Source organism: Scyliorhinus torazame, chromosome 3, assembly GCF_047496885.1.
Source record: "Scyliorhinus torazame isolate Kashiwa2021f chromosome 3, sScyTor2.1, whole genome shotgun sequence".
NCBI classification, from domain to species: Eukaryota; Metazoa; Chordata; class Chondrichthyes; order Carcharhiniformes; family Scyliorhinidae; genus Scyliorhinus; species Scyliorhinus torazame.
Genome location: NC_092709.1, coordinates 267,263,889 through 267,278,816, shown reverse-complemented (window position 1 = coordinate 267,278,816; position 14,928 = coordinate 267,263,889). Strand labels below are relative to the sequence as shown.

Here is a 14,928-nt window from a genome sequence, read left to right as displayed (position 1 = left end):
GAGGGAGAATTCAGTGTCCAAATTACCTAACAGCACGTCTTTCGGGACTTGTGGGAGGAACCGGAGCATCTGGAGGAAACCCACACAGACACAGGGAAAACGTGCAGACTCCACACAGACTGTGACCCAAGTCGGGAATCAAACCTGGGATCTGCAAAGCAACAGTGCTACCCACTGTGTCACCATGCTCCGCATCTAGGTAACAAGCCAGTTTTCTTTTTATACCCTGGTTGCTTTAGAATCATAAAACCTCATTAATATACAGGCATCTTTTTAAACGGCACTAAAACTTAACAGTTCTTCCTTTGACAATTGGAAGATTTTAGGAATATTGGCTTCTAAATATTGGGAGAACTAAAACCCTGGGGTAGAATGCATTTGTCGGGCAGCACGGTGGCGCAGTGGTTAGCACTGCTGTATCACGGCACCGAGGTCCTAGTTTCGATCCTGGCTCTGGGTCACTGTCCGTGTGGAGTTTGCACATTCTCCCCTTGTTTTCGTGGGTTTCACCCCCACAACCCAAAGATGTTTAGGGCAGGTGGATTGGCCATGCTAAATTGCCCCTTAATTAGAAAAAATGAATTGGTTACTCTAAATTTACTTTTGAAACATTTAAAAAAATAAAGTATTTGGCTGCAAGTGTCATGTTTTTATTTATTTTTTAAATTTAAAGTACCCAAATCATTTTTTTTCCCAATTAAGGGGCAATTTCACATGGCCAATCCATCTATCCTGCACATCTTTGGGTTGTGGGGGTGAGACCCACGCAGGGAAAATGCGTACACAGGGACAGTGACCCTGGGCCAGGATCGAACCCTGGTTCTCAGCGCCATGAGGCAGCAGTGCTTAATACTGTGCCATAGTGCCACCCCTACTGGTCATGTTTTTAAAAAGGATTTTAGTTTTGCTTCTAGTAAATAGGTGAAATTGACCAGAAAAATCTGGATTGACTGGGGAGGTCCCTGGGGAGATAATGTGCTTTTGAAGTCATTGCTGGGTGAAACTCAAAGGCAGAGAGGGGCAGTGAGTTTGGAGAAACTCAGAGTGAGAGGAGCCAAGTTCTAATCTGCCTGACTGAGTCCACAATTATTTCCAAGTAGGATAGTTAAAGGTAGTATTTGAAAGCAGAGCAGTCTTGTCTGAACACAAGGAAGAGGCTGACACAACCCAGCTAAGCTGCTATTTGAAGACATTCAGCCAGTCTCTGAAAGGGTTCTAACCAGAGCCAGAACCTGTTCTGCATCGCAGGTTTTACTCTATGCTCTGCTAATTTTTAATAAGATGGATTGAGGGCTCCGTTTCTTTTCTTGCTGTTTAATGGGAAATGTATTAGTAGTGTTACGGGACAACTGTAAGCTGTTATTTTTAGGGTGTGATAAGTTAAAAAGTTGGATATTGTATTTATAATAAAGTTTTGTTTTAAAAATAACCAAATCCTATTTTGTGTGCAATCACTCCTGGAGTGAATCATTCTTTTTTTAAAAATAATTTTTACTGTAGTTTTCACAAAATATCAACAACAAAATGAAAAAGGCATCCATTAGAATTAAATACAAAAAATAAAACAACCCCCGTGCCCCCCTCCCTTCTATACAAAATAAAAAATTACCACCCCGAATTAACACACAGCAAATATAGCAAATATATCCACCCCCTAAGATCACACAGTGTAGACAAACAAAAATAAAATAGAACCCCCCTCCCCCGGGTTGCTGCTGCTGACCATTGTCTACCGTTCTTCCAGGAAGTCCAAGAACAGTTGCCACCGCCTGAAAAACCCTTGCACCGATCCCCTTAAGGCAAATTTCACCCTCTCCAAATTAATAAACCCCGCCATATCGTTGATCCAGGATTCCACGCTTGGGGGCCTCGCATCCCTCCACTGAAGAACCCTTCGCCAGGCTACCAGGGATACAAAGGCCAGAATATCGGCCTCTTTCGCCTCCTGCACTCCCAGCTCCCCGGCAACCCCAAATATTGCAAGCCCCCAGCCCGGTTTGACCCTGGATCCTGCCACCCTCGACACAGTCCTTGCTACGCCCTTCCAAAATTCCTCCAGCGCTGGGCATGCCCAGAACATATGGGTGCGGTTTGCTAGGCTCCCTGAGCACCTAACACACCTGTCCTCATCCCCAAAAAACCGGCTCATCCTTGTCCCAGTTATGTGTGCCCTGTGCAGCACCTTAAACTGTATGAGGCTGAGCCTCGCGTACAAAGAGGAAGAGTTCACCCTCCCAAGGGCATCTGCACACGTCCCTCCTCAATCTCCTCCTCCCACTTACCTTTTAACTCCACCACCGAGGCCTCCTCGTCCTCCTGCATCACCTGGTAAGTTGCCGAGATCTTCCCCTCTCCAACCCACCCCCCCAGAGCACCGTCGTGTACTATGCGTGGCAGCAGCAGCGGGAATTCCACCACTTGCCACCTGGCAAATGCCCTTACCTGTAGATACCTAAAGGTGTTCCCCGGGGGAGCCATACTTCTCCTCCAGCTCACCCAGGCTCGCGTACCTCCCATCCACAAACAGATCCCCCAACATTCTTGTCCCTGCCCTGTGCCACCCCAAAAACCCTCCATCTATTCTCCCTGGGACAAACCGGTGGTTCCCCCGTATTGGGGTCCACACAGAGGCCCCCACTTCCCCCCCGTGCCGCCTCCACTGCCCCCAGATTTTGAGTAGCCACCACCACCGGGCTCGTGGTATACCTCATTGGAGGGAGAGGCAGCGGCGCTGTTGTCAGCGCCTCCAGACTCATACCCTCACAAGACGCCATCACCAGCCTCTTCCATGCAGCCCCCTCCATTACCCACTTGCGCACCATCACCACATTGGCGGCCCAGTAGTACCCACAGAGGTTGGGCAGTGCCACCCCCCCCCATCCCTACTCCACTCCAGGAACACCCTTCTCACCTTCGGAGTCCCTCGCGCACACAAACCCCGTTATGCTCTTGTTGACCGACCTAAAGGCGGCCTTTGGGATAAACATGGGGAAGCACTGGAACAGGAACAAAATCCTTGGGAGCACCGTCATCTTAACTGACTGCACCATACCCACCAGGGACAGCGGCAACGCATCCCACCTCTTAAACTCCTCCTCCTCCATTTGCTCCACTAGCCTCGTGAATTAAGTCTATGGAGGGCCCCCCAGCTCCTGGCCACCTGGACCCCCAAATACCTGAAGCTCCTCTCCACCCTTTTTAGTGGGAGCTCGCCAATCCCCCTCTCCTGGTCCCCTGGTTGAACCACGAACAACTTGCTCTTCCCCATGTTGAGATTGCACCCTATGAAATCCCCGAGGATCCTCGCATTCCACCCCACCAGGTCCACCACATATAGCAGCAAGTCGTCCGCAAAGAGCGACGCCCTAGAGTGCCCCAGCAGCCCATAATTCACCCATACCCACCAAAGCTTCCAAAGTCAGATTGGCCTTCCTGAAAGTGAACCCTCGGAAGGCGATGGGCCCAGACGGGATCCCTGGTCGTGTGCGGACCAGCTGGCAGAGGTATTCACGGACATCTTTAACCTGTCCCTACTCCACTCCAAGGTCCCCACCTGCTTCAAGAAGACCACCATCATAGAAGAACCAGGCAACGTGCCTCAATGACTACCGACCAGTGGCCCTGACTTCAGTCGTAATGAAGTGCTTAGAGAGGTTGACCATGAAGCGCATCACCTCCATACTCCCAGAACGCCTTGATCCACTGCAATTCGCATACCGCTGCAACCGGTCCACATCAGACACCATTTCCCTGGCCCTACACTCATCCCTAGAGCATCTCTAAAACAAGGACTCCTACATTAGACTCCTATTTATTGACTACAGCTCCGCCTTCAACACCATTATCCCAGCCAAGCTCATATCAAAGCTCCAAAACCTAGGACTTGGCACCCCACTCTGCAACTGGATCCTCGATTTTCTGACCAACAGACCACAATCAGCAAGAATGAACAACAACACCTCCACAATAGTCCTCAACATCGGCGCCCCGCAAGGCTGCATATTTAGCCCCCTACTCCCTGTACACACACGACTGCGTGGCAAAACTTGGTTCCAACTCCATCTACAAGTTTGCTGACGATACAACCATAGTGGGCCGGATCTCGAATAACGATGAGTCCGAATACAGGAGGGAGATAGAGAACCTAGTGGAGTGGTGTAGCGACAACAATCTCTCCCTCAATGCCAGCAAAACTAAAGAGCTGGTAATTGACCTCAGGAAGCAAAGTACTGTACACACCCCTGTCAGCATCAAAGGGGCCGAGGTGGAGATGGTTAGCAGTTTCAAATTCCTTGGGGTGCACATCTCCAAAAATCTGTCCTGGTCCACCCACGTCGACACTACCACCAAGGAAGCACAACAGCGCCTATACTTCCTCAGGAAACTAAGGAAATTCGTCATGTCCACATTGACTCTTACCAACAGATGCACCATAGAAAGCATCCTATCAGGCTGCATCACAGCCTGGTATGGCAACTGCTCGGCCCAGGACCGCAAGAAACTTCAGAGAGTCGTGAACACAGCCAAGTCCATCACACGAACCTGCCTCCCATCCACTGACTCCATCTACACCTCCCGCTACCTGGAGAAAGCGGGCAGTATAATCAAAGATCCCTCCCACCCGGCTCACTCACTCTTCCAACTTCTTCCATCGGGCAGGAGATACAGAAGTCTGAGAACACGCACGAACAGACTCAAAAACAGCTTCTTCCCCACTGTCACCAGACTCCTAAATGACCCTCTTATGGACTGATTTCATTAACACTACACCCTGTATGCTTCATCCGATGCCAGTGCCTTTGTAGTTACATTGTATATGTTGTGTTGCCCTATTCTGTATTTTCTTTTATTCCCTTTTCTTCTCATGTACTTAATGATGTGTTGAGCTGCTCGCAGAAATATACTTTTCACAGTACCTCGGTACACGTGACAATAAACAAATCCAATCCAATGCTCCTCCCCACCCCGCACCAACCCCCTCCAGTTCCCCGACTCCCGCAGTGCCATAGCCAGGGGTCCAATCGCCAGTGCAAAGAGCAGGGGGGGGGGGACGGGGGACACCCCTGCCTCGTCCCTCGATGCAACCGAAAGTACTCCGACCTCCTCTCGTTCATGGCCACACTCACCATCGGGACAACAAAGAACAAAGAAATGTACAGCACAGGAACAGGCCCTTCGGCCCTCCAAGCCCGTGCCGACCATACTGCCCGACTAAACTACAATCTTCTACACTTCCTGGGTCCGTATCCTTCTATTCCCATCCTATTCATATATTTGTCAAGATGCCCCTTAAATGTCCCTATCGTCCCTGCCTCCACTACCTCCTCCGGTAGTGAGTTCCAGGCACCCACTACCCTCTGCGTAAAAAACTTGCCTCGTACATCTACTCTAAACTTTGCCCCTCTCACCTTAAACCTATGCCCCCTAGTAATTGACCCCTCTACCCTGGGGAAAAGCCTCTGACTATCCACTCTGTCTATGCCCCTCATAATTTTGTATACCTCTATCAGGTCGCCCCTCAACCTCCTTCGTTCCAGTGAGAACAAACCGAGTTTGTTCAATCGCTCCTCATAGCTTATGCCCTCCATACCAGGCAACATTCTGGTAAATCTCTTCTGCACCCTCTCTAAAGCCTCCACATCCTTCTGGTAGTGTGGCGACCAGAATTGAACACTATACCTCGTACAACAGCCTAACCAACCTGACGAACCCCTCCCCAAACCCAAATCTCTTCAGCACCTCCCACAAATACCCCCACTCTACCCTATCGAAGGCCTTCTCGGCGTCCATCGCCACCACTATCTCTGCCTCCCCGGCATCATAATAACGTTCAGGAGCCTCCGCAAATTCGCGTTCAACTGCCTCCCCTTCATGAATCCAGTCTGGTCGTTGTGGATCACCTGCGGCACACAATCCTCAATTCTCGTGGCTAAGACCTTCTCCAGCACCTTCAGCCCCTTCAGGTGCGCGAACACCCGGGCCCGCTTATATTCTAGGTTGTCAGCCAGATCAGGGGGCTACCCGCCACCCCGCCTCCCCCCGCCGACTAGCCATAACCCCCTCCTCGGCCAGCCATGAGCCAGCACCCCACACCCGCCCCCCACGGCTGCAGACCCCCATCCCAACCCCTCTACTCGCTCCAGCTCCCCCTTGACCATACCAACAGCAACCCGATTCCTCCCCCGTCCACCCCACCCCAGGACCCTTCCTATAGTTGCCTTGCTCCCCCCCATTGCACTCCCGCAAGTCAGCGGACTCCTGCTGACCCCGGCCACTCCCGCCTCTCCTTCGACTTCTCCCATTGTGGGACATCCCCCCCCCCCCCTCCTCCATTACCCATCAGCAGGCTCTCCACATCCCCCTTCCATCCCAAACACGGGAAAAACTCCTCGCTTAGCCGCCCCGGCCCCTCCAGCCTTCAACGCGGGGAAAATCCCGCACTTTCCACCTGCCCGGCCCCACCACCTCGGACGCAGCTCCTTTTACAGGCCCAGTCCCCTCACCCCCGACTCGGGCCTCCCCCGCGGGGCCCCAACACCCCTCCCGGCCATCCACCCTACTCCATTTACTTGCCCCCCTCCAAGAGCCCACCCGACAGACCCAACCAAAACAATGCCCAACCCACCCACACCGAATCAAAAAGAAACGAGAGCAAAAAACCTGCCCTCTAAAAGTAACACACCCACAGCAATGCCCGACCACCCATCCCGACCCTCAGTTTGTGTCCAGCTTCTTGGCCTGAACAAAGGCCCACGCCTCCTCCGGGGACTCAAAATAATGGTGCTGGTCCTTGTAGGTGACCACAGACACGCCAGCTGCAGCATGCCAAACTTCACCCCCTTCCTGTGCAGCACCGTCTTCGCCCGATTGTACCCAGCCCTCTTCTTCGCCACCTCCGCGCTCCAGTCCTGATATATTCGAACCTACGCGTTTTCCCACCTGCTGCTCCTCTCTTTCTTGGCCCATCTGAGCACGCACTCCCGATCAGCGAACCGGTGAAACCGCCCGCGGCGGCTAGTTAGCCTTGGGCCTCCTCGCCAGCACTCTATGGGCCCCTTCCATCTCCAGGGGGCCCTGGAAGGACCCCGCTCCCATCAGCGAGTTTAATGTGGTGACCACATAGGCCCCCACATCCAACCCCTTCAGGAGGCCCAGGATACGCAGATTCTTCCGCCTCGACCGATTCTCCATCTTCTCGAACATTTCCTGCCATTTCTTGTGGAGCGCCTCCACCTTTACCGCTAGGCCCAAGATCTCGTCCTCGTTATCAGAGATCTTTTGTTGGACCTCACGGATCGCCACCCCCTGAGCTGTCTGGGTCTCCAGCAGCTTATCGATAGAAGCCTTCATCGGCTCCAGCAGGTCCGCTTTGAGCTCCCTGAAGCAGCGCTGGATAACCTCCTGCGCCCACTGCATCCACGCTGCCTGGTCCCCGCCCGCCGCCATCTTGCTCTTCTTTCCTTGCATTTTCTTTGGGTTCACCATAACTTTAGTCGCCCCACTCCTGGTCCAAGCCATACACAGTCAGGGAATGTTACAGTCTTCTTCCCACACCAGGAAATGTCAAAAAAGTGCCGTTGGGGGCCCTGAAAAGAGCCCAAAAGTCCATTCCAAGCGGGAGCTGCCGAACGTACGACTTAGCTCTGCATAGCCGCAACCGGAAGTCCCTGGAGTGAATCATTCTTTCCGCAGTCTTAACAAACTAAAATATGAGGGTTTCGGTCCAGTTTCCTATCCACTGTTCAGGTCTGGTCTGGGATCGTAATAAAATTGGGAGCTCGTCCGGGATTGGATTCTTAAATATAATTCCTTGTTTGGCTTGGGATTATAGAAGTTAAAGACAGTGAGTGTGCGTGGAACTAGTGTATTCTTTCAGGTTTTGACATTTAAATAGGGAACGACTGGATATGGCTCTTTCAGTTGCACTCAGGTTGGTTTGGTTTACAAAGGGAGGTTAAAGCAAGACTTTTGGGTTTGGTGGAGAAGCTGCAGTTTACCTTATCAAAAGGGGCAAGGAAGGTAGAGATAATGCAAGCCATAACTCCGTATTCAAATTTGCCAGAGACACAGCCTGAAACATTAGAATTAGCTAGAATTCAATTACAAATAGGAAATAGAAGCAAAGGATAAGGAGAGATTGCCAATGGCAGAAGGAAAAGGACTCAGTACGCAGCAAAAGCTGGTACTCAGTAAACAAGCCCCCCAACTCCTAATAGGACCGGGATGCAAGGGGACTGGTACTCCCAAGAAAACAGGGGCTCCGGCGTTTGAGGCAGCCATGAATGCTGTAACTACCTACTGGCAGCAAGCTCTCTCCTTGTACTTATTAATGGCGTTTGTACATAGTACTTTTGGAATTCTGTGCTTTGGTCTGATCTGATTAACTTGTGTAAAAAAGAAAGGAAACCCCAAACCCCCAGACTTGAACCGTGTTACATAGTGCTGTAAATTATTGTAAAACTCAAAACAATTCTTTCATGGTAATGTTGAAGGCACTTGATACACAGAATAGCACATTAAAAAAAAGGAAAAGGAAAGATTGGCAATGGCAGAAGGAAAAGGGAGACAGGGAAGAAGAGGGTTCTTCAAAAAGGAAATGGAAAGGAGTAAGACTGAAATAGAAATGGAAAGATTAGCAATAGGATAAGGAAAGTGAGAAAGAATGTGAACTCGGAAACTGGCACTGCAAGGAGAACTTACTTGGACAGAAGCTGAAGAAGGTCTAGAGAAAGAAGAAATACTTCCTAGTCAGTCAAAAGCTTAGATGGGATATGTTTACATATGTTCAAGTACTGCCGAGATGTGATGAGAAAGATGTGGGAGCCTTTTTATTTCATTTGAGAAAGTGGCTGAACAACTGAATTGGCCAAAGGCTATGTGGGTAGTGTTGGTTCAAACAACATTGGTAGGTAAAGCAAGTCAACTCTGGGCATCACTATCAGAGGTGGTATCTAGGGATTATGAGGAGACAAAAATCATATTAAGTGCATCTGAACGAGTACCAGAAACCTACAGACACATGGTCAGAACTCAAAGGAAAGAACCAGATCAGATATATATAGAATTCAAAATAATTTTGATAGGTGGATAAGAGCATGTGGATTGACTGGAGAGATCCCTGGGAAGTTAATGTGCTTTTGCCGCTTGCAGAGATAAAATGTTTTTCAGCTTGGGGAAAGGAGATCATTGCTAGCTAGAGTTCAGAAAGGCAAAGAGAGTCAATACTTTCCAAGTAGCATAGTTTTAACAAAATTATAATATTTGAAAGCAGAGCCGTCGAGTCTGAAGACAAGAAGGCCGAATCACCCCAATTGAAACAACTATTTGAAGACATTCAGTCAACCAGATCAAGAATCTGTTCTGTACTGCAAGTATTACACTATGCCCTGCTGGTTTTTAAGTTGGATTGAGACCTGCATGTTTCTTTTCTGGTTGTCTAATGGGAAATTGAGTGGTGTTAAGGGGTAATTGTAAGCTGTTCTTTTTCAGGTATGAAGTTATGTATTTACATAGAAAATAGGTACAGGCCATTTGGCCCTTTGAGCCTGCTCTGCCTGTCAATATCATCCAATTCAATAGCCCAATCCTACTTTCCCTCCATATTCTTTGATCCCTTTGCCCAAGTGCTATTTTTAATCGTTTCTTGAAATCATACAATGTTCTGGCCTCAACTACTTCCGGTGGTAACAAATTCCACAGGCTCACCACTCACTGGGTGAAGAAATTTCTCATCTCTGTCCGAAATGGTTTATCCTAGGGGCAGCATGGTGGTGGTGCAGTGGTTAGCAGTGCTGTCTCATGGTGCTGAGGACCCAGGCTCAATTCAGGCCCCGGGTCACTGTCCATGTGGATTTGAACATCCTCCCCAGATGTTTGCATGCGTTTCACCGCCCACAATCCAAAGCTGTGCAGGGTAGGTGGGTTGGACATGCTAAATTGCCCTTTGATTGGAAATATAATTGGGTGCTTTAAACCTATAATTAATAAATAAATAAATGGTCTACCCCGTATCCTCAGACTGTGACCCCTAGTTATGGACACACCCACCATCAGAAATACCCTTCCAGCATCTACCCTGTCTAGTCCCTAGAATATTACAGGTTATGAAAGCTCCACCCCCACCCCCCAATATTCTTCTGAATTCCATAGAATACAATCCTAAACGATTCAATCCCTCCTCATAAATCAGTCCCGCCATCCCAGGAATCAATCTGGTACCTTTAGTTATAAAGTTTGTTTTAAAAATACCAAACCTCTATTCCTTCATGCAATCACTCCTAGAACAAATTATTATTTCCGTACAGTCGTACAAATAATCTAATGTTGGGGTTTCGGTTTAGTAACCTAGCCACTGTTGGGGTCTGGTCTTGGATCGTGATATTCCTCATTCGTTTATTTAAATTTAGAGTACCCAATTCATTTTTTCCGATTAAGGGGCAATTTAGCATGGCCAATTCACTTATCCTGCACATCTTCGGGTTGTGGGGGTGAGACCCACGCAAGCCCCCACGGACAGTGACCCAGAACCGTGATCGAGCCCGTGTCCTCAGCTCAGTGAGGCAGCAGTGCTAACCACTGCACCACCGTGCCGATGTCCCATTTTCTTAACACAAATTAAACTCTACCTTATTCCGAACAGCTATAGCTTACCCTATTCCCCAATATCAGCAATAGGTTGAGCACCCATGCTAGTGTTTAGATTCTTCCAGGGACACTCAGCTGCCAACCTCATTACAGTCAGTCCCAAATTTGGGGTGGGGGGGCAGTATTTGACAGTGTGGGAGCAAAAGTGCCCTCGTAAAACTGAAGTTACTGGAATCAAAGGGAAAACTCCCCTTGTACTTGCTGCAGGTCATTCATCTTAGTCCAGGAAATCACGGCAGAAGTTTCTCAGGGTGCTACCCTCAGCCCAACCATCTTCAGCTGCTTCAACAATGACCCTTCCTCATCATAAGGTCAGAAGTGGGGATGTTTGAACAACGTTCAGCACCATTTGCAACTCAAAATACTAAAGCAGACATGTCCACATATAACAAGAACTGAAAACATTCAGGCCCGAGTCACTGAGTGGCAAGTAACATTCATATCACACAGATGCCATGCAATGACCACTTCCAACAGAAGAAATCTAAACATCTCCCTTCAACAGCATTATCACTGTCGAGACTCCACCATCATCACCCTAGGAGGTGCAACTGACCAGAACCTGAACTGGACCAGCCATATACTGTGGCTACAAAAGCAGATGAGAGGCTGGGAATTTAGCAGAAAGTTACTCACCTCCTGTTTGCCCAAAGCTTGGCCATCATCTACAAGGCACAAGTCAGGAACGTGATGGGATATTTCCCACTTGTCTGGATCAGTACAGCTCCAACAACATTCAAGAAGCTCAACATAACCTACGACAAAGGAGCCTGTTCCGTCCAATTCTAATGCACAGTGGCAGCGGTGTGCACCATGTACAAGATGCACTGCAACTCACCACGCCTCCTTTGACCGCACCTTCCAAATTAATGCCCTCTTTCTTACCTACAAGGACTGCATAGGAACACCACCACCTGCAAATTCCTCCCCAAAACACACCATTCTGACTTGGAACTATATTACTGTTCCTTCATCACCACTGGATCAAAATCCAGCAATATTCTTCCTAACAACAATGTGGGTGTACTACACCACATGGATTGCAGCATTTCAGCATACCAAAAGAATAAAAAATAATGTTACACCAAGTCACTGTTGTAATGCAAGAAACTAAGGGAAGAATGTAGTGGGACTAATTGGATAGCCCTTTCAAGAGCAACACAGCATGATGTGGTCTTCTATTATTCCAGAATATCACTGACACCAACCACATCAGAAGCCAAGCACTCCAGGCAACTTTTGTCAAAACAAAATATTGAATACTCCTGGTGCAAAGACCCTGCTCTAATTTCTTAATTTACTGACAAATCATATGCCTAAAGAAAAACCATTACATTTAACATGAATTGGATAATTCACTATAGCACTTTAAAAATCAAGCAAATATTCTCCAAGAACCTCCACACACATTGCTAGTGTCAAAATTGTTACAAGTTTACACAGGCACAGGCTTTTCTACCTCCTTTTCTTACAACTCTTCAGTCCCTTGGGATCAAGGATGATTTGTTTGACTTGTCCAGTTCAAAAGGAGTCCAAGGTGGCTTTTAAGTCCAATATTGCAAAATAAATCAGAAAACCTATAGCACAAAGAGGGGCCACTTGGCCCATCGTGTCTGACTGAGCAGGCCAAAACACAGGCCACCCAGCCTAATCCCACTTTCCAACATTTAGTATGCAGCTCTGCAGGTTGTGGGACTTCAGGTGTGATCTACAGACTCTGCCAATGTACAACAAGGGAACTTGGATGTGGGGAGTAGATGGTTTGTTGAGAGGTTTGGGTGCTCACCCCGACAACTCCACTTTGTCTCTGCATGTTCGCGATTAAGTCTCTCGATGCCTTCATGAGTGTACACTTTTGATTGGTCACTAGCCAGGAACCCCAGTGAGTCGGCACGGCTGTTTGACTTTGTCAGGGAATGCTTGGAGGACATTCCTAAAGCATTTCCGTCATCTTCCTCGAAGTCTCTGGTCATGACAGAGCAGCTTTATAGGCAACAATGACCTGGATCTCACCTCAAGGTTCAGCATTCAAATCCCACTCCAGGACTTGAGGACAAAAATCACGGTTGATAATCCATTACAGTACTGCCACGAGTGTCGTCTTTAGGATGAGACATTGTAAACATAGGCCCATATGCCTGATCGGGTGGACGTAGGCTCTATTGCAAAGATGGGCATGGGAGGAGTATACCTCCTTTTATCCCTCAATTAACATTAGAAAAATAGATTATTTGGTTGCGAGTTTGCCGTTTGTAAATCGGCTGCTTCTTTTCAACATTGCAACGGTAACCACTCTTCTCGATTGGCTACAAATCCAGTGGCCATAAAAAGCACAATCCAACATGCAAGTCTTTTGTTTCCACCGCTACTCAGCGCCCTGTGTTATCTTATCCGCGCCGACATTCTTCACTTCGGCCTAGACAGGAAGTCAACAGACTACACAAACGCAGTGGGCAAAAGACAAGCGCATTCTTCAACCGACATTCACACGTACAACTTCAGCGAGAGCTGTAACGCCATGGTACTCAGCTCAGAAGCCCGCTTTATCTTTCTCTCCCCAATTCAGATGCAATGAAGCCAACTCCAGAACCATTTAAGATCAAACCGGGGGAGGGGTGGACAAATCCCATCCTGGCCTCTCCAAGCTCACCCCCCCCCAAAAAAAAAACCCGATGGCAGAACAGAAGGCTATTCTTTGAAGGCCAGAAAACGAAAGTAGAAAGTTAGTTAACAATACACTTAAAATATTTTTTTTTTACTCCGAACTCCATAATACTTTCATAAATACCTGGAGCTCCACTGCTTAGATTTTTCAGGCAACTCTAATCATTAAAAATAGGACGCGTCTTGGTATTTTGTCAACAAGCTCACATTTCTTCCCCTCCCCAAAATAATTTATTTCCTCCATGCTCCACTGGTGAAACTGGAAGCCGAGGGCCACGAAAAGCAGCCGTCGATTGTATTGTTGGGATTCTCAGGAAAAAAAAACCCTTTCGGCTAAAATGCAGCGTTTTAAAACTCAGCCGACACAAGTATATCCGCCGTTTAATCTCAAAACACTATTTTTTTTATTTTAAAAGCTCACACCTAGTTTATGGCGAAGAACCAACTCTCACAAAGAAACAGTGCACCCGTTGCCCATTTTAACTCCTGCCGCCTGGAGTGCGTTAAAGCCGCTAATTGCGCTCAACGTCCGCACACTTGCGAAATCTTACCGATCAGGGTTCCTAAAACCGACTTTTAGTCAGTCCCATTTCCCGACAAACATTTTTTAAAAACTCCAAAATTAAACCGTTCACGGACTAATTATATTCGAGAAAGACGCGATGTCTCTCTCCCCTCCCCCGTACATCCTGTCCCCATTACGGACACAACCTACAAGGCGAAGCGAGAGCAAAACAATTGAAACGGGCGCCGGGGATGCGAAAGGGGGTAGAAAATGCCGGAAACACTCAGCAAGTCCAGGTACAATAGGATTAACGGCTCAGGTCGGTGACCTTCCGTCAGAACCGCGGCTTGCCAGGCCGAGATTTGGACTTCAATCCCAGTGAAAAGAGCTGGAGAGTGGCCGGCGAGGGCAAGGGGAGCGGCGGGTGGATGGTAAGTCCGAAGTCCCGGGAATCCGGAGAGAGAGGTCTCGCCCATCCCCCCTCCCCGCGGCTAGGCCGCTGCAATCAGTATCCCACCGGCCTCTGACAAACACTATCCACCGCTAGCCGCGCGCCACAGAAGCCGCCTCCAGGCCCGCGCGGTCACCTTTCCGTTAGCTCCGCACTGATTTGAAATGGCCGAAGAGCGGCCGCGAGCCGCACTCTTGTCTCTCCCTGCCTGCGGCGCAAGCGCTCCTGCTGCTCATTTACCTGCCAACGTGCTCACAAAGCGGCGCGGCCCACGTGACCGCCTCAAATCCCCGCCGCCATCTTAAGACGGTGACGTCACCGGGCGTCATACGTTTCCTTTTTGGAAAAACCTCAACCGAATCCATAATTCTGCCACTTAGTTCGTTGAGATAACCTTTTTTTCCTTCGTTGCACAAAACAAGTTCTCCCTACAATCCCCCCCCGTTTTGACGTTTACTTTTCAACCGAATGTCTGACGTCATATTCGAGCGCCGCGGGTTGCCAATGGTGATTTTGCATCGATTCCTGGCGCGCGCCAATGGAGTGCCTTGATTTGGATGAAAGTGACACTGAAGCTATAATTAGAATTTTTAAAATGTTGAAACTCGAAATACCCCAAATTAAAGAAAAATAAAATGCTCTAGAAGCTTTTAGGGCATACCTT

The 14,928-nt window shown here is 48.6% G+C and overlaps 1 protein-coding gene across 1 annotated transcript in view; it reads right to left on the bottom strand.

The window, feature by feature from the left end:
* ubap2a (ubiquitin associated protein 2a) overlaps positions 1–12,632 on the bottom strand; it is a 253,109-nt gene extending 240,477 nt beyond the window's left edge. The window contains 1 exon segment of the mRNA XM_072497225.1: positions 12,431–12,632. Coding sequence (XP_072353326.1) covers positions 12,431–12,617 — 187 coding nt within the window. The 5' untranslated portion in view covers positions 12,618–12,632.
* Between the last annotated feature and the right edge of the window lie 2,296 nt (positions 12,633–14,928).